Source organism: Cricetulus griseus, chromosome 7 (assembly GCF_003668045.3).
Source record: "Cricetulus griseus strain 17A/GY chromosome 7, alternate assembly CriGri-PICRH-1.0, whole genome shotgun sequence".
Classification (NCBI taxonomy): domain Eukaryota; kingdom Metazoa; phylum Chordata; class Mammalia; order Rodentia; family Cricetidae; genus Cricetulus; species Cricetulus griseus.
This window is the reverse complement of record NC_048600.1, coordinates 67761997-67784490: the sequence shown is the minus strand read 5'-3', so window position 1 is coordinate 67784490 and position 22494 is coordinate 67761997. Positions and strand designations below refer to the sequence as shown.

At 49.9% G+C, this 22494-nt stretch overlaps 2 protein-coding genes across 2 annotated transcripts in view; both read left to right on the top strand.

The window, feature by feature from the left end:
* Positions 1-2583: 2583 nt before the first annotated feature.
* Positions 2584-5225, top strand: Il13 (interleukin 13). Its single transcript, XM_027426215.2, has 4 exons — positions 2584-2736; positions 3983-4036; positions 4613-4717; positions 5014-5225. Exons 1-4 carry the CDS (start codon positions 2593-2595, stop codon positions 5110-5112), a joined length of 402 nt encoding a protein of 133 aa, XP_027282016.1. The 5' UTR covers positions 2584-2592; the 3' UTR covers positions 5113-5225.
* Positions 5226-18737: 13512 nt separating this feature from the next.
* The window catches only part of Il4 (interleukin 4), a 6402-nt gene continuing 2645 nt past the window's right edge, over positions 18738-22494 (top strand). The window contains exons 1-2 of the mRNA XM_027426216.1: positions 18738-18869; positions 19140-19187. Of these exons, the coding sequence (XP_027282017.1) occupies positions 18738-18869; positions 19140-19187 (180 nt within the window). The remainder of the gene's footprint in view (positions 18870-19139; positions 19188-22494) is intronic.

Below are 22494 nucleotides of genomic sequence, written 5' to 3'. Positions count from 1 at the left end.
GAACTCAGGGATCTGCTTGCTTCTGCCTCTCAAGTGCTGGAATGAAAGTGTGGATTATCACCACCAGCTGCTGCTGCTACTGCTGCTGCTTCTCCTTGTCCTCCTCCTCTTTTTTTTTTTTTTTTTCTTTTTGATTTCTGACTTTTGAGACAAGGTCCAGCTTTGCAGGGCTCACTGGCCTGGAGTTTGGGCAGGTGTATCCAACTTGCAGCTCCCAAAGCAGTCCTAAATTTACTGAAACATGAAGATTTAAAAACAAAACAGCTGGGTGGTGGTGGCACACACCTTTAATCCCAGCATTTAGGAGGCAGAGGCAGGTGGATCTCTCTGAGTTTGAGGCCAGCCTGGTCTATAGAGTGAGTTCTGGGACAGCCAAGGCTACACAGAGAAACCCGGTCTCTAAAAACCAAAAAAAGAAAAAAGAAAAGAAAGAAAAAGAGAGACAAGAAGGAGGAGAAAGAGGAAGAGGAGGAGGAAGAGGAGGAGGAGGAGGAGGAGGAGGAGGAGGAGGAGGAAGAAGAAGAAGAAGAAGAAGAAGAAGAAGAAGAAGAAGAAGAAGAAGAAGAAGAAAAAGAAAGAAAGAAAGAAAGAAAAAGAAAAAGTGTCGGGTGGTGGTGGCACATGCCTTTAATTCCAGCATTTAGGAGTCAGAGGCAGGAGGATTTCCAGGTTCGAGGCCAGCCTGGTCTACACAGTGAGTTCCAGGACAGCCAGGACTACACAGGGAAAGGAAACCCTGCCTCGATGGAAAAAGAGAGAGAGAAAGAGAAGTTCCCAGATCTCCCACTGCAGTTGGCCTGGGGACGGCGGCTGCTCTTGGTGGTGATGTTGGCAGAGGCACGTGCCGGTGCGCGATGTTCCAGGGTGCGCAAGAGCACTGGAGACACTGGTCCATCCGGCCGGTCCTGCCTCGCAGGGGGGTGGTGGCCTCTTCCCCGCGGGGCAGCTCTGGCCGCGCCTTCCGGGAGACCATGGAGGAGGCGGCGCGCACTTATCGACCCCATCTCCCGTTACATAAGGCCGCGCCCCTATCTCCCCGGGCCATCGCCGCGCCAGCGCGCCTTCTCCCACGCGCGAGGGGCGCCTACCCGCTGCTTGTCTTGAGGGGCAGGGGCTCGTTGACTCATCCATGCACCACCCGAGGTGTTTCCCCGAGCCTTCCCCCACCGAGGAGACCTCCAAGGGATCTGCCCTGTCCTCCAAATTGAGAAACTGAGTCCCCACAGGGGTCACTTGTCTAGACAAAGCACGCCCAGGTCCTGTGGGGCCACCAGGGGTAGAGACATGTTTTCAGTTCCCAGGTCTGTAGACAGGCAGGAAGCCTCCACTCTGGACGCAGAGCTGCCAATGCTGTTCTCAATGAGGAGAGAGCTGGGCAAGGCTAGGTCGTGCAGGCATAAGGGCACCAGAGTCACTTGAGAACGCTTGTGAGAAGCTGGAGTCTGGCTCAGGAGAAGTGGGTCAGGGACAGTCCGAGAAAGAAGAGAGGGGCATGCAGGGGCTGCTGTTGGCCTAAGGGAGGAAGTGGGTGAGGGTGCATATTGACATCACTACCCAATAGGCAAATGCTGTGGCCTCTGCAGAGGGTGGGTAGTTGAATATGAGGAAAGAGTAGGGAAAAGGCCATGTTCTGGCACCCCTGCAGCTGAAGGCTGCCTGCAGGAGACAGGCCCAGGAGTTGCCTTTCTCTCCTCCTGAACATTCTGGGAAATATGAGGCCCTGGAGGGCCAGCACTGCTTCTGTGGGAGGCAAGTGTGGTGACCCGGTCTCTGCCATATCAGCACAGTCATGCTCTCTGACTTGGGCGGGAGTTTGAGCAGCCTGTTGCCTATCCAACCCAGCTAGTTATAGTGTCTTAGCAGAATGGCCAGGACAGAAGGACGCCCATCGGCAGAATTAGCATCAGAACAATGTCAGGGGAATACCTGAGCTGGCTGCATCTCAGTAAACCTTTGTACAGTATGAACTTCTCTAATCCCTCCCACTTGTGAGACTGAGGAAGGAGCAGCAGGGTGGGCTGGGCGGAAGTGAATTTTCCTTACGCTCTTTGTCCTGTTTGAATTCTGTGTCCTTTGATGATTTATGAGATATGGTCATTGAAATTAAGAAGGGGGAAAAAAAGGAAAGAGAACGTCCCCAGTTCTCGAAGTAGACTGATACTGCCAGGTACTTAGTGACCCACAGGAGTCAGTATTGGACTGGCTGCCCATGAGCTTGGGGTGGTCATTGGGTGGAATTACTAAGGCGGAAGCTGGCTTTGCTGATGCCCACCTGGGAAATAAGCCACCACTATCTAGGAAACTCTCTGTCCCAGACCCTTCTCAATAAATCCACTAAATCAGACTCTTTCCTTTAGACGGCACTGGATTTTCCAAAAAAGCAAAAATTAAAAAAAAAATCAAGATGAGTAAAGATGTGGTTTTCAGATAATGCCCAACAAAGCAGCGACCAAGGGCGAGGCGTCACCACTTGGGCTTATAAAAGCTGCTGCAACAGGCTAAGGTCACAAGCCACCAGCCTAGGCCAGCCTACGGTTCTTCTGCTCCTTGGCTCTCTCGTTGGCTCTGGTTCTCTCTTTGGCTCTGGGCTTCATGGCGCTCTGGGTGACAGTAGTCCTGGCTCTCGCCTGCCTTGGTGGTCTTGCTGCCCCAGGCCCAGTGCCAAGATCCATAAATCCCCCTGTGGCCCTCAGGGAGCTTATTGAGGAGCTAAGCAACATCACACAAGACCAGAGGGTGAGTAACACACCCCCCTCCCCGGAAGATGTCACGAGCAGGTTGGGTCTGGCCCTGTATGTATGACAGAAGAAGCCCCTGGTCCCCAGGCTCAAAAGTGAGGGAGAAGGGAAGCTAGTTGTGGGGGGCGGGGACAGTGTGGCCAGTGAGGGGTCTGTTAAAGGAGAGACCTTTACTACTGGACAGGTTTACTCCAAGAAAACCTGTGGAAGAGAGGTTTCTAGATGGGGACAGGGAAGAGTTGGGATGAAAGACTGGTGAGCTGAAGAGGGCCAGGTGACCCTTAAAACTCTGTGATGGCCAGTTCCTATCAGGGGCCTGCAGGAGGAAGGGTGGAAATGGGGCTGGGGGATGGCTGGAATCTGGAAAAACAAGCTACTTTAGTTTGGGAATGCTGATTACTGTGGTTTCCAGAAATGTCCACTGTTTAACCAAAGTGGAGTACTTTCTCAAAATGGCGGGGCCATGGCTAACAAATGGACCTTGAAGTGGCTGGCAGAGTCACTATGGGCCTGGCCCAACTCCTACCAGCTCAACACTCTTCCACAGAGGAAAACAGGGCAGGGCCAGCAGCCCCCTAGAACCATTTGGCACCTACCAGCTGGATCCCACATATCCCAGTCAAGACGCCAGGCAGTTAGATAGGACGACCCTGCAGCCTCGACCCCCCCACCCCCAATGGCATATCAACTCACACTGTCTGACCATTGCTTATTGCTAAGACTGGTGTTATGCCATGTTGTCCCTACTGATAGCTCCAGAAGCGAGCATAGTGGCTTCATTTTGTAAGGTTCAGGGAGCTTAATGTGAGAGTCTAAACTCAAGCCTTGCAAGAATCATATGCGGATTTGTGTGTGTGTGTGTGTGTGTGTGTGTGTGTGTGTGTGTGTGTGTGTGTTTCTAACATAGCCTCCCATTCAGAGAATTGACTAATGATATACATCAGGCTCCTATTGCCTCAGGTCTGGCTTGGCTAGGTTAACAACATCCCCTCCCACCCCTGAACCAAACCCCAATCTGGCCTTCTCTATAGGCCTCCATCCTCTTGCCCAGACTGTAGCAAGTTTCAGATAGGCATTTTCCTTCTGCTCTCAGCTCAAGGGCTCTAATTCCTGCCCCAGCCCCTCCTGGAGAGTAGATACTGGAGCTTAGGGTGTTGAGGGGTGCCTGTGGGCCGGGCCTGTTGGGATAGGCCCTTGACTCCTGCTACCATTCTGCTCACAACATGGTCTCTTTGCTTCCTCAGGCTCCCCTATGCAATGGCAGTATGGTATGGAGCGTGGATCTGACAGCTGGCGGGGTAAGGAGCCTGGGCTTCGAAATGTGGTGGTGGCTGTAGGCCTAGGGCTTCTTCTCATGCAGCTAGGGCTTTGCAAGCCACTTTCAGAGCTAGGCATGCCTGGAATATCAGAATTTCAGAGGCTGAGGCAGGAGGATTACCATGAGTTTGAGGCCAGTCTGGAGTATATAGTAAGTTCTAGGCTGGCCTGGGCTACAGAATGAGATCCTACCTCACAGAAATGAACTGTAAAAGCAAACTCTAGCTCAGTGGTTCTCAACCTTCCTGATGCTGCAACCCTTTAATAAAGTGCCTCATGTTGTGGTAACCCGCCCCTAACCATAAACTTATTTTCATTGCTACTTCACAACTGTAATTTTGCTGCTGTTATGAATTATAATGTAAGTATCTGATATGCAGGATATCTGATATATGACCCCAAAGGCATCACGACCCACGGGTTGGGGACCACTGCTCAAGAAGCTACGCACTCACTCCTCATAGTCTAGGCTACTCCTGCCACCCATACCCATCTGGCCATTCCGACTTCCTTCCTGTGACCTGGGCCAGGCCTAACACCCACCCTCTTCTCCACAGTTCTGTGCAGCCCTGGATTCCCTGACCAACATCTCCAGTTGCAAACCCATCTACAAGACCCAGAGGATATTGAACGGACTCTGTGACCGAAAGGCATCAGCTGGGGTAAGGCTTGTTCCTACTGCTAGCCTGGCCAAATGCCCCATGTATGTGTCCACCCAAGAGCAGGTCCACTGTGGCAGTAGGGAACCAGATTTAAGGAGTTACAGGTCCTGGGCTCAAGGGCTCCCAACTTTGACCTGAGCCTCAGTTTCCACATTTGTAGAGGCAAAAACAGACCCCACCTGGCAGGGACTTTTGGGAGCATTGTATGGGACAGTCCCTGGAAAGCCCCTGGTGGGCGCTGGCTGTCCTTGATATTGGCGTCCCTGTAACGGATGGACCTCTCTGTTGTTTTACAGGTTTCCAGCCCCCCAGATACCAAAGTTGAAGTGGCCCAGTTTATTATAAAGCTGCTCAGCTACTCAAAGCAACTTTACCGCCGCGGTACCTTCCACTGAAGAGAGAAACGCACAGAGACAGGCCCTGGTCATCTCAGTGGTGGAGCCATTTTTCTTTCTCACATCAGACATTTCTTGGGGAGGCAGGGAGGGAGGGTTGGGAACCGATGAGATTGCCTTAGCTTTGACCTCAGCCTGCACTGCCTGCCTAGTGCCAGGTGCTCAGCCTGGCAACCGCCTCTGTCACCCCACCCCTATGCCTGTGGTCCACTTCACACAGGCCAACTGAGGCAGAAAGCAGGTTGGGCATATCTCTTCTTAATCTTATTTATTATGGTTGTATGTTATTTAAATGAGTCTGTCAGTATTGGGGCGGGGGGAATGGTTTGCTGCCTATGCCCTGAGACTTGGGGACCCAGCCCTGAAGCAGTGGGCTCTGGGGTCCCTGGCAATAATTACTGTATACACAATTCTGCTACCTCACTGGGGCTTCCAGGTCTCACCTCAGGCAGGGGACAGGAGGGAAGGCTAGAGCCATGCTCCTGTCTGCCAGCCAGCAGCAACCAACCCTCAGCCATGAAGTAACTTATTGTTTTATCCTTATATTTAAAATATTAACTAGGTTAGCAAAGAGTTAATAATATATGGAAGCATGGCCTGTTACACTTAAGGTGATATGTGGGGAATGGGGCAGGGGTTGTCATTGAACAAGTTTTTTCATTGACTGTCAAACTAGAAACCGGAAATAAAGATAGTGACAGATAAGCCTGCCTGCTTTTGCCTTTCTCTTTGGGTTCCTGGGGATGCTGGCCTGTGGGTTCCAAATTGAGGAGCCCAGTGTGAGGCAGACTGCTCAAAGGAGGTAGAAGGAGTGAAGGGCAAGACCTGGGCTGACAGCAAGCCCTCTGGGCTGGGGGGAGGGGTGAGTAGAGGATACACCCCCTGTCTACTGTTGGTGAACAGAGGGAGCTTGATCCAGGAAGTTGGGGTTCAAGGGGGATGTCTGGAGCAGGCGGGGAACCTCCTGGGTATCTCCTAATGACTGGCCAGCTGTGTCTGCACCACCCACACAGTCTCAGGTCTCCCTTGCCACAGTAGGAGGCACATAAGAGCCTGAGCCTTAGTGAGGGCAGGAGGCTTGCCCAAGGTACCTGCTGGGAAAGAACGAAGCCCACATTGTCTCTTTTCAAAAGTCACCAGCTTAAATGCATGGCTCTTCTTCACTATATTGCCAGCTTGGATGTCCCCTGTTGATGGGGCACTCACTACTTACATTCTAGCGACAGCCTGTTCAATTTCTGGACTCCATTCATTATCACTTTGTAAGCCAGGACGAACCAGTTGACATGTGGGGGACCGGGGTAGACTGACAAGGCCATGGAAGATGGCACCTCAGGGTAGGTGGCCTGCCTCCCTCTTGCTGGCTCAGAAGATAGAGTGGTGAGGGTGTCTGCATCAGTAAGCCCTGGCTAACATGATGTCTGTCAGTATCCTTGGGAAGTGCTGCCAGGAGCAAAACGAGACCTAGAAGGGCAGGGTACCTCTGCAGCAGGTGTGGACAGGGTTCAGAGACCACTCAAACTCTGAATGACAGGCAGGCACCCTCCTGGGGCAGGCCAGAACCTGAGATTCCAGCACTCAGAGCCACATGGCAACCATGCAACACCAGAGGCTGTGGCAGGAGCTCATCCAGTTCCCAGGGAATCAGTGTTCCCTTCTTGCCTCACTGCCAACAAGGGAGACAAGGGAAGAGGCCAAGCCATGGCACTGGGAGTTGGCACTTAGCAATAGAAAATCACTGCAGAGGGGCGTGGGATGTGTGCAGCAGGGGACAGGACTTCAGGAGTGCCAAAGGGGTCACATTCCCTGAGGACCATCTGTGGCTGGCACAACACCAGCCACCTAGCCTAGGGACTGCAAGATGTGGTACCAGACAGAACTTACAAAGGTGGGGAGACGATGCTCTCCTCCATCATCCCTGCTGGGAGTACTGTGGGAAGTCAGGGATGAGCAATGACTTTGGCATCCTTCCCTACCCAGAGCCTAGAATCAATGACTAGATGGGTTGTTTTGTTTTGTTGGTTTTTCTCTGTGTAGCCCTGACTGTCCTGGAACTAGTTCTGTAGACCAGGCTGGCTTTGAACTCACAGAGATCTGACAGTACCTGCTTCTGTGTGCTGGGATTAAAGGCATGCACCACCACTGCTGGCTGAACCTTGTTCTTCTATATAGGTCTCTCACTCACTGGTCTAGGACTGGCCTACTAGGCTATTTACGCTAGTTGGTCAACAATCCTCAGAGATGCTCTAGACTCTGTCTCCCCAGCCCTGGAGTTAGATGTGTGCACCATCTTACCCTCTTTCTCATGCTTTCAAGGCAAATAATTTACCCACTGAGCCACCTCCCCCAGCTGACTCCAAGAATGGTGATTTTCTTAACAACAGAATTATTTTCCAGGCATCCTCTCATCTTTACCCAAGTCCCCTCTACCTGACCAAGGTGTCACCTTGGGACACCTTGGGAGATGGTTCAGGGATAAAAACACTTGCCATGCAATCCATCTCTGGGACCAGTACAGAAGGTCAGACACAGTGGTAGCATCTGTAATCCCAGCACTCTAAGGTAATATGGGAGGTGAAGACAGGAGAATTACCCAGAAGCTCATGGGTCAGCTAACTCCCCCAAAGGATGGAATGACTGGGCTGGAGAGATGACTCTGTGGTTAAGAGCACTGGTTGATCTTCCAGAGGACCCAGGTTCGATTCCTAGCATCTACCCATGTGGTGGCTCATTACCAACTATAACTTCAGTCCCAGTGGATCTGATGGTCTCTTCTGGCCTCCATGGGCACTGCTCATACATGGAATACATACATTCAGACAAACCCTTATCCATAAAATAAAAAAAATAAAATCTCAGCCCAGCATAGTGATGCACCTTTATAACCAGCACTTAGGAGGCAGAGGTAGGTGGATCTCTGTGAGTTCAAGGCCAGCCTGGTCTACAGAGGGAGTTCCAGGACTGGTTCCAAAGCTACAGAGAAACCCTGTCTCAGAAAAATTAAACTAAAAAGAATTTTTTTTTGAGACAGGGTTTCTTGTGTAACAGTCCTAGATATCCTGGAACTCACTTTGTATATCAGGCTGGCCTCTGCCTCCTAAAGGTGTGGCCATTATTGCCCAGCTTAAAAAAAATTTTTTTTAAGGCTGAAAGAGAACCAAAAGTTGTCCTTTGGCCTCCACATGTACACAGTGGCACAGGTGTACATGCACTTAAAAATGTGTCCACATACATGTGTTCACACATACACACGGGTTCACACATATACATGAGTACACACACACACACACACACACACACACACACACACACACACACACACATGCCAAACTCTCCCTCTCCTTTTTCCTCTGTCTTCTTTCTCTCTCCTCTCTCCTCTGTATCCTCTGTCTCTCTATGTCTCTGTCTCTCCCTCTCTCCCTCTCCCCTCTCACCCTTTTCCCCTTTTCCCTTTCCCCCTCTCCCCTCTCCCTTCTCCTCCATCCCAGAACCATTCCAAAGGGAGCCTTCCTGATACAAGGTACATATGGAGCCATACCAGGTCTGGCCACTAGGGGTCCACAGCTAGCTGCAGCCTCTGCCACGGTGGCCACAATCCTTCACACCAACTCAGGCAGGGGCGAACCCATGCTCCTCCATAGGGTGCACTGGGCCCTTCAGGAACAAAGGATAACTTACATTGCCACAGAACAAAGCTGGTATAGCTGACAGCAAGGAGGTAGCCCAGTCAGGGCCAAGAGGAGGAGGAAGAAACAGGAGAAATGTAAGTTTGGGAGCATCACCTAGAGGTCCTAGAGGGACTCCTAGGGAGCTGCTGGGACTTTTCTCCCATACACAAGGGCAACTCAGCCGGGCCCAGAAGACAGGGGAGCAGAGAAACGCTGAGGGCCCCCCGAGGAGTGGGGGAGGCAAGCTGGTCAGTGCATGGGGTGAGCGGCCCCTCAGCACCCCAGGCCCCGGAGGTTTCACGGGAGGGAGGGAGGAGCGGGGGCTCAGGTGAGAAGTGAGACACACACTCGGTTTCCGTTGAACTCAAGAGCAAGGACTTCTACCACTCAGGCAAGTTGTTGAAAACACAGTCCCTGCAAGAGTTTCTCTGAGGCCAGTCTCTGAGGTGTTCAGGACAAAGAGGAGTTTGGCAAAGGACGAGCCGTGTCTGTCCCCTAGTGCTGAGGGCAGCTGGGAGGATGGGGCTGATCAAGCCATCAGCTGTTACATTTACACCACAGCCAGTGCTTTGCCTCTGCAGTCAGCTGGTCAATGGAAACCAACCTCAGTCCTGCTTCTCCCTACTGAGATGGTGGCAGGTGCCGTTGACCGTGTGTCTTGGCTGGAGGCACCCTGGTTGTGTGGTCGGGACTAGGGCTGTGTCCACAGTCACCCTCCCCCACTGAAAACTAAAAGTCACGAGGCCTCATTATCTTCATTCATTTCTCAGCTCCACCCAAAAGTGACAGAGCGCATGGCTTGCAACGAACTTTCCCAGATCAACTGATTTCTCGGCAGCCAGGGAGGGCCCCCATGACGAAGCCATTCGAAATCCCAGAACCAATTTTCTACTTACGACCTCACTTTCTGTTGCTTTCTCTCCCTTCCCCTCCACAGTGCCATCTCGAGTGGAAAGTGATCCCCTCACAGAGTGAATGCTTAAGAAACGCCCCCAGTCCTGCCCTGCCTGGGCTGTTGTGTGGTCAGAGGTGACGCAGGCACCAAAATTAAATATAGCAGATCTCGTCACCTCCGCTCTGAGCATCACAGTGGACCAGTGTGTGGGGGCTGCACAGCTCTTCCTGAAGGCCGCCTGGGGAAGCAGCCTGGCTACTGGCTATCTGGACCTGTAGGTCTGTGATTCCTGTCCCTACTCAGGCCCACACTGGAGGAGTTCAAGGGACATCAAGGAAGAAAAAGCAACTTCTCACAGTTTTCTCACCTCTGCTACATACTTTTTTATAATGAGTATACATCAATTCCCCAGTGGGGCCGGGGGGGGGGGGGCAAAGACAAATTTAATATAGAAAGCAGGATGTCACCTCTGCTACATACTTTTTTATAATGAGTATACATCAATTCCCCAGTGGGGCCGGGGGCAAAGACAAATTTAATATAGAAAGCAGGACGTTCCTGAGGTTCATGGAAGGGACAGATCAGGACTGGGGCTGGAGAAGGGACTAACAGCATCCTGGGAGCCTCAGCTCTTTCAGGAAGGGCTCGTGTCTGGGAAGGTGTGGCTGTAGCCTGGCCAGATGAGCCATCTGCTCTCATGGGCCTCTAGGCCTTCAGATTTGTGGTGAGTAGTGAACAAACCACCCATCCAACCATATACCCATCCAATCATCCAATCATTCATACATACATATACATCCACCCACCCACCCATTCATCCAATCATCCAACCATTCATACATACATACACACATACATACATACACCCATCCAATCATCCAACCATTAATACATACACATATACATCCAGCCATCCATGCCTTCATCCATCCATCCATCCATCCATCCAGGATTCACTGCAGCCTTACCAGCTACCACTGATCTGGTTTCTGAGCACAGCAAGGTCAAATCTAGCGTGACAGGAGAAGCATACAGCACAGGGGTGTCAGGCAGTTTTGCAGCCTCAGAGAGAAGCCATCCAGCAGTAGGAGTAGAGCACAGGAATCCGAGAGCTCCTCACTCATGAGATAGGATGAAAATAGAGGTCTGGCTGGTCAGAACTTATGTGAGGAAAGCTCTTGGCATTAGGAGGAGAAAAGCAGCAGGCGGGAATACTGTGAGGGCGCAAGTCTTGACCAGATACAGCTGAGGCCTAACTCTGGCACTCAGGAGGTGGAGCTAGAAGGATCAGGAGTTTGAAGGCTGTGAGAAAGGGCTTGAGGCCAGGCCATATCTGATTCAGTTTTTTTGTTTGTTTGTTTGTTCTTGTTTGTTTGTTTGAGACAGGGTTTCTCTGTGTACTCCTGGCTGTCCTGGAACCTGCTCTGTAGACCAGGCTGGCCTGGAACTTATAGAAATCTGCCTGCCTCTGCCTCCTGAGTGCTGGGATTGACCAGCCTGACTCAGATTTTTTGTTTTTGTTTTTTTTCTGATTCAGGTTTTAACAGCGCTATTCTTGCAGCTGTGCAAAGTGGAGGCGCTAGGGCAGGGCTAGGAAGACTGCTTACCTGGCTCCTGCAGAGACCCAGGAGGAGGTGGGAGAGGTGGATAGACATACCAGTGGACGGTCCAGTTCAGGAGAGTTGTGTGTGAGCAATATCTGTGCAAATTATATATTTATAGTCTACAAAGTAAGCATGCATAAACTATGCACTGCTTGTCACTCCATAGTATGGTTTTTGTGATTTTTCTATCTGTGTGTGGCGTAAAGGCCTTCTGAACTGGGAACTGAACTGGAGTCCTCATGCCTGCTCGGCAAGCTCTCTATCCCTTGAGACCCTGTCCCAGCCTCAAGTATTTACATTTATTCTCCATGCACATTTTTTTCTGCAGAGCTAGAGGTGAAACCCAGTGCTTTACACACTAGAGTGTTCTACCGCAGAACCACACCTCCCAGCCCCATACCAACGTTTTGTTTCTTGTGTTTGTTTTGTTTTGAGACAAGGTTAGTCCTGGCTGTCCTGGAGCTTGCTGTGTAGATCAAGCCAGCCTTGAACTCACAGACATCAAAGTGTCTCTGCTGCCCAAGTATTGGTACTAAAGATTCGAGCTACCATGTCCAGCCTCGCCCCCCATACCAGTTTTTAAAAAAATCTTTAACTTAAAAAAAAATGATGTATGTGTGTCCATGCATTGCGCCTAGGGGGCCAGAAGAGGGCATCCCATTCCCTGGAGCTGGAGTTACAGGCAGATGCTTTGGAAGTTACCTGATGTGAGTGCTGGGAACTTAACTGGGTCCTCTGCAAGCACAGCACACACTCTTAACTGCTGAGTCACCTTTGAGTCACCAACTGCTGAGTCAGCTCTCCACCCTCTATAAATTGGGCAGTGGTGGCTCACGCCTTTAATCCCAGCACTTTGGAGGCAGAGGCAGGCAGATCTCTGAAACATGAATAATAAAACCAGAGACAGATACTGGGGTTCAAGCTGAAGATCAGAGAGGCAAAGCAGCCAGCCAGTAGCTCTTACCTCTACCAAGCTGAAATGGAGATCCTGTTTTCCCAGTGATGGGAACTTAAATCTAACTTCCTGTCTTCAATGTGACTGGAGACTAATTGCCAGGTTTTAGACCCCTGCTCCTGTCCTGGCTGTCCTGGAACTCGCTTTGTAGACCAGGCTGGCCTCAAACTCAGAGATCCACCTGCCTCTGCCTCCCAAGTGCTGGGATTAAAGGTGTGCACCACCACTGCCCAGCTTCTATGGCTGTGGCTAGCTTTGCATTAGGATCCTTCAGGCAAGCTTTATTAGACCACAAACAATATATCACCTAAACAATGTATCACCACAGATCTCTGGTCTATAGAGCAAGTTCTAGGACAGCCAGAGTTACACAGAGGGACCCTGTCTTGGGGAAGAAAAATATTATAGAAAATTTCAAATATTTACAAAAATACCATTCTGGGATCGATTACCTAATCCTAGTGGTTAGTATGTGACTGCCAATTTTGTCTCATGTCTACTTCCTTACTCCCCAACTGACAAGGACCAACCCCGGTAGGAGCAGAGGCTGGGACGGGCTGGATGCAGCAGTAAGGTCTGTTTGTCCTCTGTGGGAGGAGCCTGAGCTTGGGTGTGCTCCATCAAAGCTGGGCTGTGGATACCATATGCCTCCTGAAGTCTGCCCTCCCTAGTGTGAGGCCACACCACAGGCTCTGGGTCACCTAGGTCCTTCCATTCTACCTCTGTCCCCACTGCACAGAAGCCACCGTGCTGATGTCACCGTTTTATCAATTCAACTCTTATCTCCCGTCACCTCCCACTGGCCATGCTGACCATGACCCCTCACTTCTGCTTCTTGAGATTCTCACCCCTGGGGTTCTGACCCTGCCTGTACAGGGCTCCTGGTCAGGCCACCTACCCTCGTAGGTCACCTCTAACCCTTTCACACCTCTCAACCCAGCATAACTGTGTCTGCAGAAACCCCTCCATGCTCAGGGCCACAGTGCCCCTCAGCTCAGCATTGCCAACCTATGACCCTATCTCACACCTTCTAAGTGGCCATCTTCCAGAAGGGCAGCTCCCTGGGCCAGAGCCCCAGGTCACCTACAGCTGTTTCCTCACCCGCCCCCAACTCGAGTGATGTTGCCACCACTGATGACTACAGTTGGGCTTGGGGGTCGTTTTATGTTTGTTTGTTTTTTTAATGTGTTTATGCTTATGCTTTTTTCCTAATGTGCCAGGTACTTATTACCACATATAGTTTTCCCATAGCCCAACTGTATTGTCAGCCTGGCTTTACTGGGACACCCAGATGGAATAACTTACCCAGTGTCACTCAGAAAGTCATCTGGAGCTGGATTCAGAGGAGGCCGATTTTAGCCTTTCTTTGTGTGTGCGAATGTGCATCTGTGTATACATATGTGTGCATACTCGTGTATAGATGTGTGTACATGTGCATGTGTGTATAGATGTGTGTGTTCATGTGTGTAAACATGTGTGTGCATATTCATGCGTGTATAGATGCATGTGCATGTGTGTATACATATGTGTGCATATGCATGTGTGTATAGATGTGTGTGTTCATATGTGTGTACATGTATGTGCATATCCATGTATGTATAGATGCATGTGTGTATACACGTGTATAGATGTGTGTGGAAGTCAGAGGGTAACTTACAGTGAGTCAGTTTACTCTTTTCCCTGTGTGGGCCCTGGGAATTAAACTCAGGTTGTCAGGCTTTGATTCACTGAGTTATCTCTCAGTAGCCCCAACCCTCAGTATTTTTTGTTTCTTGATTCAGGGTTTCCCTGTGTAACAGCCCAGACTGTCTTGGAACTCACTTTGTAGAGCAGGCTGGCCTCATACTCACAGAGATCCCCCTGCCTCTGCTTCCTCAGTGCTGGGATTAAAGGCGTGCCCCATCACCACCTTGTCGGACCCCAGGTCTTAACTCTGACATGATACTGCTGAGCTCCTCCTCACTCTCACACTGTGGGGACTCTCAGGACAACTGCAGATTCGAACTGCCCCCCTCTGTCTGTTCTCCCTTCCAGACACCCTTCCCTTCCTCCAGGGCTTCTAGACACTGCACTGGGCCTCCCTCCCACATCTTGCCTGGTCCCCACAATGCCAGCCCCAGCTCTTAGCCTGTGAAGAGCTGGAAGGGGCTTCTTCCTCCGTGCAGGGACAGAAGGGAAGGCAAGCCTCTGTGCAGGTGAGCAGGCTGTAGGGACACCAGATCTAAGGACTGTTTTGCTTGGTTCTGTTCCTTTCTCCTTTAACAGTACCCGTGACAATGTGGCTTGACTGTTCCTAGTGGCAGATCTGAGCATCCACGGAAGTGAGTCTGCAAGGAGCTGGCTTCTCCAGAGAAGAAGGAAGGTGACACTGTCCTCTTTGTCCCACGGGCTGTGAGGATGCCAAGTTTTCTCCTGGAGTGACTTGTCAGGTGGCGGAAGTCCATTATGGCTGCATCTCAGCATTGTACTGCCCAAGTTCCAGACCTGGTCAGAGTCCACGGCCCAGTCTGTGTAGTCCTCTCAATATTCCGTCTGCACCTACCTCCCTTTACTGAATGAAGTGCCCATGGCAAGACAGAGTTTGCTATGCAGGTCCATAAATCTGTTGGAAGAGACAACACTCCAACCCTTCACAAACAAGCATGGGCCCAAAGAGATACATATGGGAGGGGCAGGTGTGGACAGCGTCCAGGTGTCAAAGCTGGGATGTCCGGATGTGAGTTATAGAGAGTACTTCAGTCATTCACCCAACCAACATATGATAATGATCAAGCGCCTGACACAGAACACCCTGTGTCAGGGTGCTTGTCTAAGTACCTAAACTCAGTACTCCGGATAACTTCGAAAAGCAAGTACAGCTACTGCTCCTCAGTTTGGGGATCATAGCTGAAGGTATGGTCAAGGTCACCTGGGAAGATACAGAACATCCAGGCCTAACAGGCTGCTGGGGCTGAGCCTTCTTTCTTAGTCATGTCCCTTGTTGCAACCTCTTCATGGGGTGACAAGGGCTAAGTGCCTTCAATGGCTTTCTGACTGTTCACAGGAGCCCTCGAGGGAGGAGGTACACAGCTTCCCCTTCACTCTGGGGAACTGAGACCCAGGGTTAACGATCCTTCCATGGTCACAGTCACAAGGAGCTGTCTGCTGGACTCCTCACTTGGGCTCACAGGAAGGGCAGGGGAGGGTTCTGTGACAGTCACCTGCCTGCCACGTCCAGTCGCTGCCCACACCTCCTGGAAGCTGCCTTCCACTCTCCTTCATCCCAGACAGGGCAAGCACCAATTTTCCCAACCTCTGCCTCATCAGCTCCATTCACAGCCACCTGTCACTGTGGGGAAGGGTGGACCGTCCTCTTCTCTTCTACCCTTTGGGAAGACTTGTTGCTGTCTGGGAAGTTCGGCCTCTTTTCTCTGGCCCCATCTAACCAATGAAACAAGATAAACCAAGCTTTGCTCCTGAGCGAAGAGTTCCCACATTACGTCCCTTTCTGACTCATCGTCGTTCCCACAGGGCCACAGCAGTTAAGTGCTCAGAAGGAAACCTGAGTAGTTGTTCTTTGCCTCTGGGGCACTGTGGGATTCAGCTCTCCCCTAGCTGTCCTTCTGTGTCCCTTCCTTGCAGGGTTCCTCCAGCCGTGGAGGATAAGTTCCTGCTGGGTTTCATTTCCAATGACCAACCCCTGCTCACCTGCAAGATCAACTCCACCTGTGTTCACCTGTAAACTCAACCCCACCCCTGCTCACCTGCAAGCTCAACCCCACCCCTGCTCACCTGCAAGCTCAACCCCACCTCTGCTCACCTGTAAACTCAACCCCACCCCTGCTCACCTGCAAGCTCAACCCCACCCCTGCTCACCTGTAAACTCAACCCCAACCCTGCTCACCAGCAAACTCAACCCCAGCCAAACTCTTCAACCCAAGCTGAACAGCTGCTTGTCCTAGAGGCAACCTGCCAAATGCTCTTCTCAAGAACCCCACCCTTGACCTGGCAGTGGTGGTACACATGTTTAATCCCAGCACTTGAGGCAGAGGTAGGTGGGTCTCCGTGAGTTCAAGGCCAGCCTGAGCTACAAAGTGAGTTCCAAGACACCTCAGACTGTTACAAAAAGAAACTCTGTCTAGCGAAACAAAGCAAAACAAAAAGAACTTCACCCCTTTGGGGATGGCTCCTGGTTAAGAGCACTGGCTGCTCTTCCAGAGGACCCTGATTCAGCTTACAACCATCTGTAATTTCAGTTAACACCCTCTTCAAACCTCAACAGGCACCAGGTATGCATTTGGTACACACACAAAAGCAAAATACTCGGGCACATAAATACTTCTAAAAACAAAACAAAACAAAACAAATTATTCCTCCTTCAACTGCACAGTGCAGGATCAACTTCAGAGCCATCAAGATGCCGAGCAGGGAAAGGCTTACCATGAAGGCTGAGTGTGACCCTTAGGAGCCACAGACAAGTGGAAGGAAAAAAAACAAAACAACGCTGAGTAATGATATATTTACTTATTTGGGTTTTTTTGAAACAGGGTTTCTCTGTATAGCCCTGGCTGTCCTGGAAGTCACTCTGTAGACCAGGCTGGCCTTGCACTCACAGAGATCCCCCTGCCTCTGCCTCCTGAGTGCTGAGATTAAAGGCAGGTGCCACCACCACCCGGCTTTATTTTATTTTTCAGTGTATCTGCTTCACCCAAAGAGAGCTCTGGCCTTTATTCTGGCTCTTGGTCAAGGAGAACAGACCTGGAATTTGCCTGTTGTTTGTCACCAGTACCTGGTCAGTAAGGGTTTTCCCAAGTGGTGAATGTGTCTCTAGCACTACAGGAACATTCCACTATGATATATGCTCATCTGGGCTTCAATGGGAGAACCTTCAAACATTTTTATTTTAAAAATTAAAAAAAAAAAAAAGCCAGGCACTAGTGGCACACGACTTTAATCCCAGCACTCAGGAGGCAAAGGCAGGAGGATCTCTGTGAGTTCGAGGCCAGCCTGGTCTACAGAGTGAGTTCCAGGATAGCCAAGACAGGACAGACAGACAGAGAAACCCTGTCTCAAAAAAAAAAAAAAAAAAAAAAAAAAGAAGAAGAAGAAAGGAGGAAGGGAAGGAGGAGGAAGGGTGGGGATATGAAGAGCCCTTTCTACAGAATCACTGCAAAAAGACCTTCACTTCCAGGCAAATGGCAGGGTCAGTGGGTTTATTGCTGGTGTGAGGTGATGGCACCTCACCAGGGCCCAGATGCATTAGATTAAGACAGTGGGATAGGTGACAACTGGAGAATTGGTGAGACATAGTTCTGTTTCCTCATTAGTTGAGGATGTGTTTAATTTCACTTAAAAGCAGCCAGACATTCTTGGGCCAGGGAGGTGGCTCATGGGGAAAGGTGCTTGCTGCCAAGCCTGCAAACCTGAGTTCAATTCCCAGGATCCACACGGTGGAAGGAGAGAACTAACTCCTGCAGGTTGTCCTCTGATCTCCACACTCACGTTGTAGTATGCACAGATACACACTCACAAAATAAATGTTTAATTTTCAAAACTTTTTGTTTTTTGAGACAAGGTGTCTCTGTGTTTAAATTTTTAATTCTTGTTTTTTTTTTCTTCAACTTTTTTGTTTTTAGCAATCACCGTTTTTGTTTTTTGTTTTTTGTTTTGTTTGTTTTGTTCTAATTTAAAGTTACAGATGCTTGTGAGCTACCATGTGGGTACTGGGACTTGGACCCAGGTCCTCAGAAAGAGCAATCAGTGCTTTTAACCTAGAGCTCCTTAAAACTTTTTTTTTTTTTTTTAAGTAGCCATTCCTCAGGCTTCTACCTTAGGAGGGGTAATGGTCAACTCCTCCCAGGACATCCTTATTGGTAAAGACCTCATGGCCCTGCTGGTCCCACTTGATGTCACCTCTCTTGTCTCCAAAGACCTCAAACTTGTAAGAGCAGCTGGGCTAGGATGGGAGAAGGTCTGTCTCCATCACCCTTCTATCAGTGAAGAAGAGAGTTGGGTTTCCCAAGACACCAGAGTTTCCAAGGTGCCCCATGGCAGGAAGCAGCCTACCCCAGATGCTGTGCACACCAGACTTTCCTGATATTACTCTGTCTTTCCCCAGGATGCACCAGCACACTCGGACACCTGCCACCTCTTCCTTCTGTGCAAAAGCAAAGCCAGTGGCAACCCCAACGCTGATAAGATTAATCTGTAGGGCCGATTATGGTGTAATTTCCTATGCTGAAACTTTGTAGATTTTTTTAAAAAAGGGTTTCATTTTCCAATTGGTCTGATTTCACAGGAAAATTTACCTGTTTCTCTGAGGCATTTTTTCTCCTGGAAGAGAGGTGCTGATTGGCCCAAAATAACTGACAATCTGGTGTAACAAAAATTTCCAATGTAAACTCACTTTCCCTTGGTTTCAGCAATTTTAACTCTATATATAGAGATATCTCTGTCAGAATTGCATTGTTAGCGTCTCTTGATAAACTTAATTGTCTCCCATCACTGACGGTAGAGATCTATTGATGGGTCTCAGGCCCCAGCTAGCTGCCATCCTGCTCTGCCTTCTAGCATGTACCGGGAACTGGACCCACGGATGCCACAACGGAGCCTTGAAAGAGATCATCCACATTTTGAACCAGGTCACATTAAAAGGGGTGAGCACGCTATCTGGCACCATCTCCTCAGATGCTCAGGTGATGCTGCCGCCGCCTGCGGTTCTAGTCTAGAAGAACTGAGTTGATGGAGAGGTCGGTGGCTGGTGGTTGGAGCAGGACTAGGGGCATAGCCAGACTTCATGAGACCCTGCTACTTCTGACTTCGAGGCTTCAGGGAGTTTTTATGGGATGAGGGGATGAGAGGTGTGTTGACGATATCTCTGTCCTGCCTGGATGTAATTCTTATCTTTCCATTTTGTCCGTGTCAAGACACCATGCACCGAGATGGTCGTACCAGATGTCCTTTCAGCAAGGAAGGTAAGCGGAGCCCTGGTGTCTGCTTTAGCATATGTGACAGGTGGGAGAGGAGGCTTCCCCACCAGTGTCTGAATGAGAAACTTCTACAACAGAAAACTAGCGGGCCCCAAGGAGGCATTTTCATACACCGTGGAGACTGAGTTATGCTCCAGTGTAGTTTGCAGTTTCGGATTTCACTAGACTTAGAAGACATGTCATAGAACATCTGGATCTGTTCATACTAACCCAGGGTTCAGGGGTCCCTAGAATCCTACCCACCCAGTCTTGGCGCAGTACCTGGAACATAGGAGATAATTTGTGCCTGTTGAATGAGAGAATTATCTCTCTCCTCTCTCTCCTCTCTTTCTCTCTCTTCATTTGGCCCATGCATTTCTGAAAACCAAATACTCTTTCAGAAACAGATATGGAGATTACAGGTTGAGAAGGGCTTTCACTTTGTCTAAGAGACTTCCTACGGTCCCTCCAGATCTCCCCTTTCTCAGCCTGGTCACCTAACAGCCAGTTGGGATGGTGGCCCTCTGTGTGGATCCTCAGCTCACTCTGTCCCACCCTAGTCCCCTTCAGCCTAGTTTAGAACTGTCCTCTGGCTGGAATCTGACCATCCCTGCTTCTGCCCTGGCATCTATCTCCCCTCTCTGCCTTCTGCACGGCCTCACCCCCACCCCTCCATCTGGAGTGGGAGGGGACAGATGTGACAGCTGATAGTGCATTTTCTCTGACAAACACATGACTGGCTACCTCTGTATCAATAGCTCTGTGCACTTCAGTTCCTGTTTTCATGGAAACACACAAGTGAGAACGAAAGCCCCAGAGCCTTGATTTACCAGTGGTCTCCCGACTGCCTGCTTCCCACGTGTGCTGAACAGGGGTGAAGTCAGGAACGAAGCTCTGTGGGGTAGTTAGGGTCATAGCCCGGCACCCAGGCCATGAACAGGCTTCCTCCTGATTCACAGGGGAACTGCCTCATGACTTTATCTGGATGGTCTCATTTCATTCAGGATTACTCCAGAATGAGTTTCTGAAGGACAAATGTACATTTATGTATATATGTAAACATTCACATGTATATATATGTGTGTTTATGTGTACATATATGCCTACCTACATATATATGTGTGTGCATATCTATAACTATCTATCTATCTATCTATCTATCTATCACTGTTTTATATCTATGTAATCTTAAGTATTTACTGATTCTCTGAGTCCTTCCAACTCAGATGGCAGCTGCCTTAGCAAAGCCCAGTGCAGGGACCAGCTCCTGAGAACTGGGCCTAGAGGAAGCGCCAGGCCTGGGTGAGAGAACCTTTGCTTTTGGCTGCAATTCTGCCATTCACTGGCTATCTGGCTTTTGACAGATCTTCCTATATTTTGGAGCCTCAGTGTCCACATTTGGAGGTCATATGAGGGTTGGATGGAGGCCAGTCCTAGGAATGTAATTGAAAGTGTTTGTGTAAGGTTCTAGGACTCAGACCAAGTGCACAGCCCAGCTGCAGAGAAGTGATGAGTCTAGGGAGAGCCATCAGCTGGCCAAGTCTCCATGGCTCCAAGCCTGAGCCTACTCAGTGTAGCCTGCGTCTAGAGAGAGCACTGTGTGTGCTCCGCTCCCACCCCTACCCTCATGCTGGCTTTGCTCTTTCTCAGTGTGCCCCAAAACTTACATGTGCTCAAAAATAAGCCTTCCCTGGCTGTTGTCGCTTCTGTTTCCTGGGCTTTCCCCAAAATGCTTCAGCGCCTCCTGGTTTTGCTCCCCCCCCCCCCCCGCTCTTGTCTGTCCCCCAAGACTCAACATTGCTTACTATCATAGTGTGGAATTTCTGACTAGGGGAAGGTTATTCTCTAGAGCCCACAAAATTGTCTTGAGAGGAACCACTTCTTTGGGGTTCCCAAGAGACTACCTTCCCAATATCTAGTACATTTATTTTAACTTTTGGGGGGATCAAAGTGCCCAGGTGGTGGTAGGAAGAGTGCTCTGAGATAAATCCCTGGTGTCAAAGACAATACTGGCTGGGAAGCTGACAGTCAGCTGGCTGTTCTGTGAAGGGCCTCTCGGTGCCCATCAGTTTGGGTAATTACTCTTTTCGAAAGAGAATTATAGAAGCCCTTGCAATGCTCTGAGGGTGCGTGCATGCGTGTTCATGCTTGTGTGTATGTTCACATGTATTCACACACATGCATGAGTGTGTGCTCGTCCACATAGTGGCACCCTCTATATTGTTGTCTTTTTACTTTTTAAAGACAGTTTCTCATTGGCCTGGAGCTTGGCAAGTAGGCTGGGCTGGCTGGTCACTGAGCCTCAGGGACCTTCCTGTCCCTGCCTCTCCAGCCCTGGGATGACTAAGATCCACCTTTTAAAAAATCCAGCCTTTTAAAAAATGCATGGGTTCTGAAGATTTAACTCAAGTCCTCACACTTACAAGCCAAGCTCTCTAGCCACTGGGCCATCTCCTCTAGCCCTGTTTGTTTGTTTGTTTGGTTTGGTTTGGTTTGTAAGACAGACAGGATTTCTCTGTAACTTTGTAGTCTGTCCTGAAACTTGCTCTGTAGACCACCAGGCTGGCCTCGAACTCACAGAGATCCACCTGCCTCTGCCTCCCAAGTGCTGGGATCAAAGGTATGCGTGCCACCACCACCTGGCTGGTTTGTTTATGTTTAAAAGATTACCTCATCTAAAGCACTGGCTGATTAGATTTGGGGCCCAATTAAAGATAAAGAGATGCAGTAGGGATAGGACTAAATTCTCTTGGGCCTAAACGAGGCTGGTGGAGGCCTGCTGGGGACCTGAAACAGATGTTGCCACAGAAGACACCTCCTAGGTAGCCATTTCCTGCACTCTTGTGAACCACAGACTTGCTTGTGGTGAGGACTGAGGTGTAAGCTTGGCTGACTGTGTGCTTGCTCCCTGAGCCACAGCTAGGCCTGCCAGGCAGGACTTTCTCAGGCGGAGACACACAATCAAGCAAGGTGGCATGTCATCCTTGGCCACCAAGTCAGTGGAACTAAAACTTGAAAGTCCCCGCTCAAGTTGCCTTTGAGACAAGTTCTTCTGAAGAATCACCACTTGGTGAAGTCTCTTTCCAATTCCATCTTTAATCTCATTATTTTTTAGAAGCTACATACTGATAAACTGAGTGTGGTGGCACATACTTTTAACCCCAGCACAGGAGGGAGAGGCAGGCAGATCTCTGTGAGTACTAGGCCAGCCAGCCAGGAATGCACTGTCTCAAACCAACAAAACTCTAGTTAGATTTCTCTCTCTCTCTCTCTCTCTCTCTCTCTCTCTCTCTCTCTCTCTCTCTCTCTCTCT

Coding starts and splice junctions, on each gene's coding strand:
- Il13 (XM_027426215.2), top strand. CDS start 2,593: ATGGCGCTCTGGGTGACAGTAGTCCTGGCTCTCGCCTGCCTTGGTGGT. Junction 2,737..3,982: donor ACATCACACAAGACCAGAGG/GTGAGTAACACA, acceptor TTGCTTCCTCAG/GCTCCCCTATGCAATGGCAG. Junction 4,718..5,013: donor ACCGAAAGGCATCAGCTGGG/GTAAGGCTTGTT, acceptor GTTGTTTTACAG/GTTTCCAGCCCCCCAGATAC.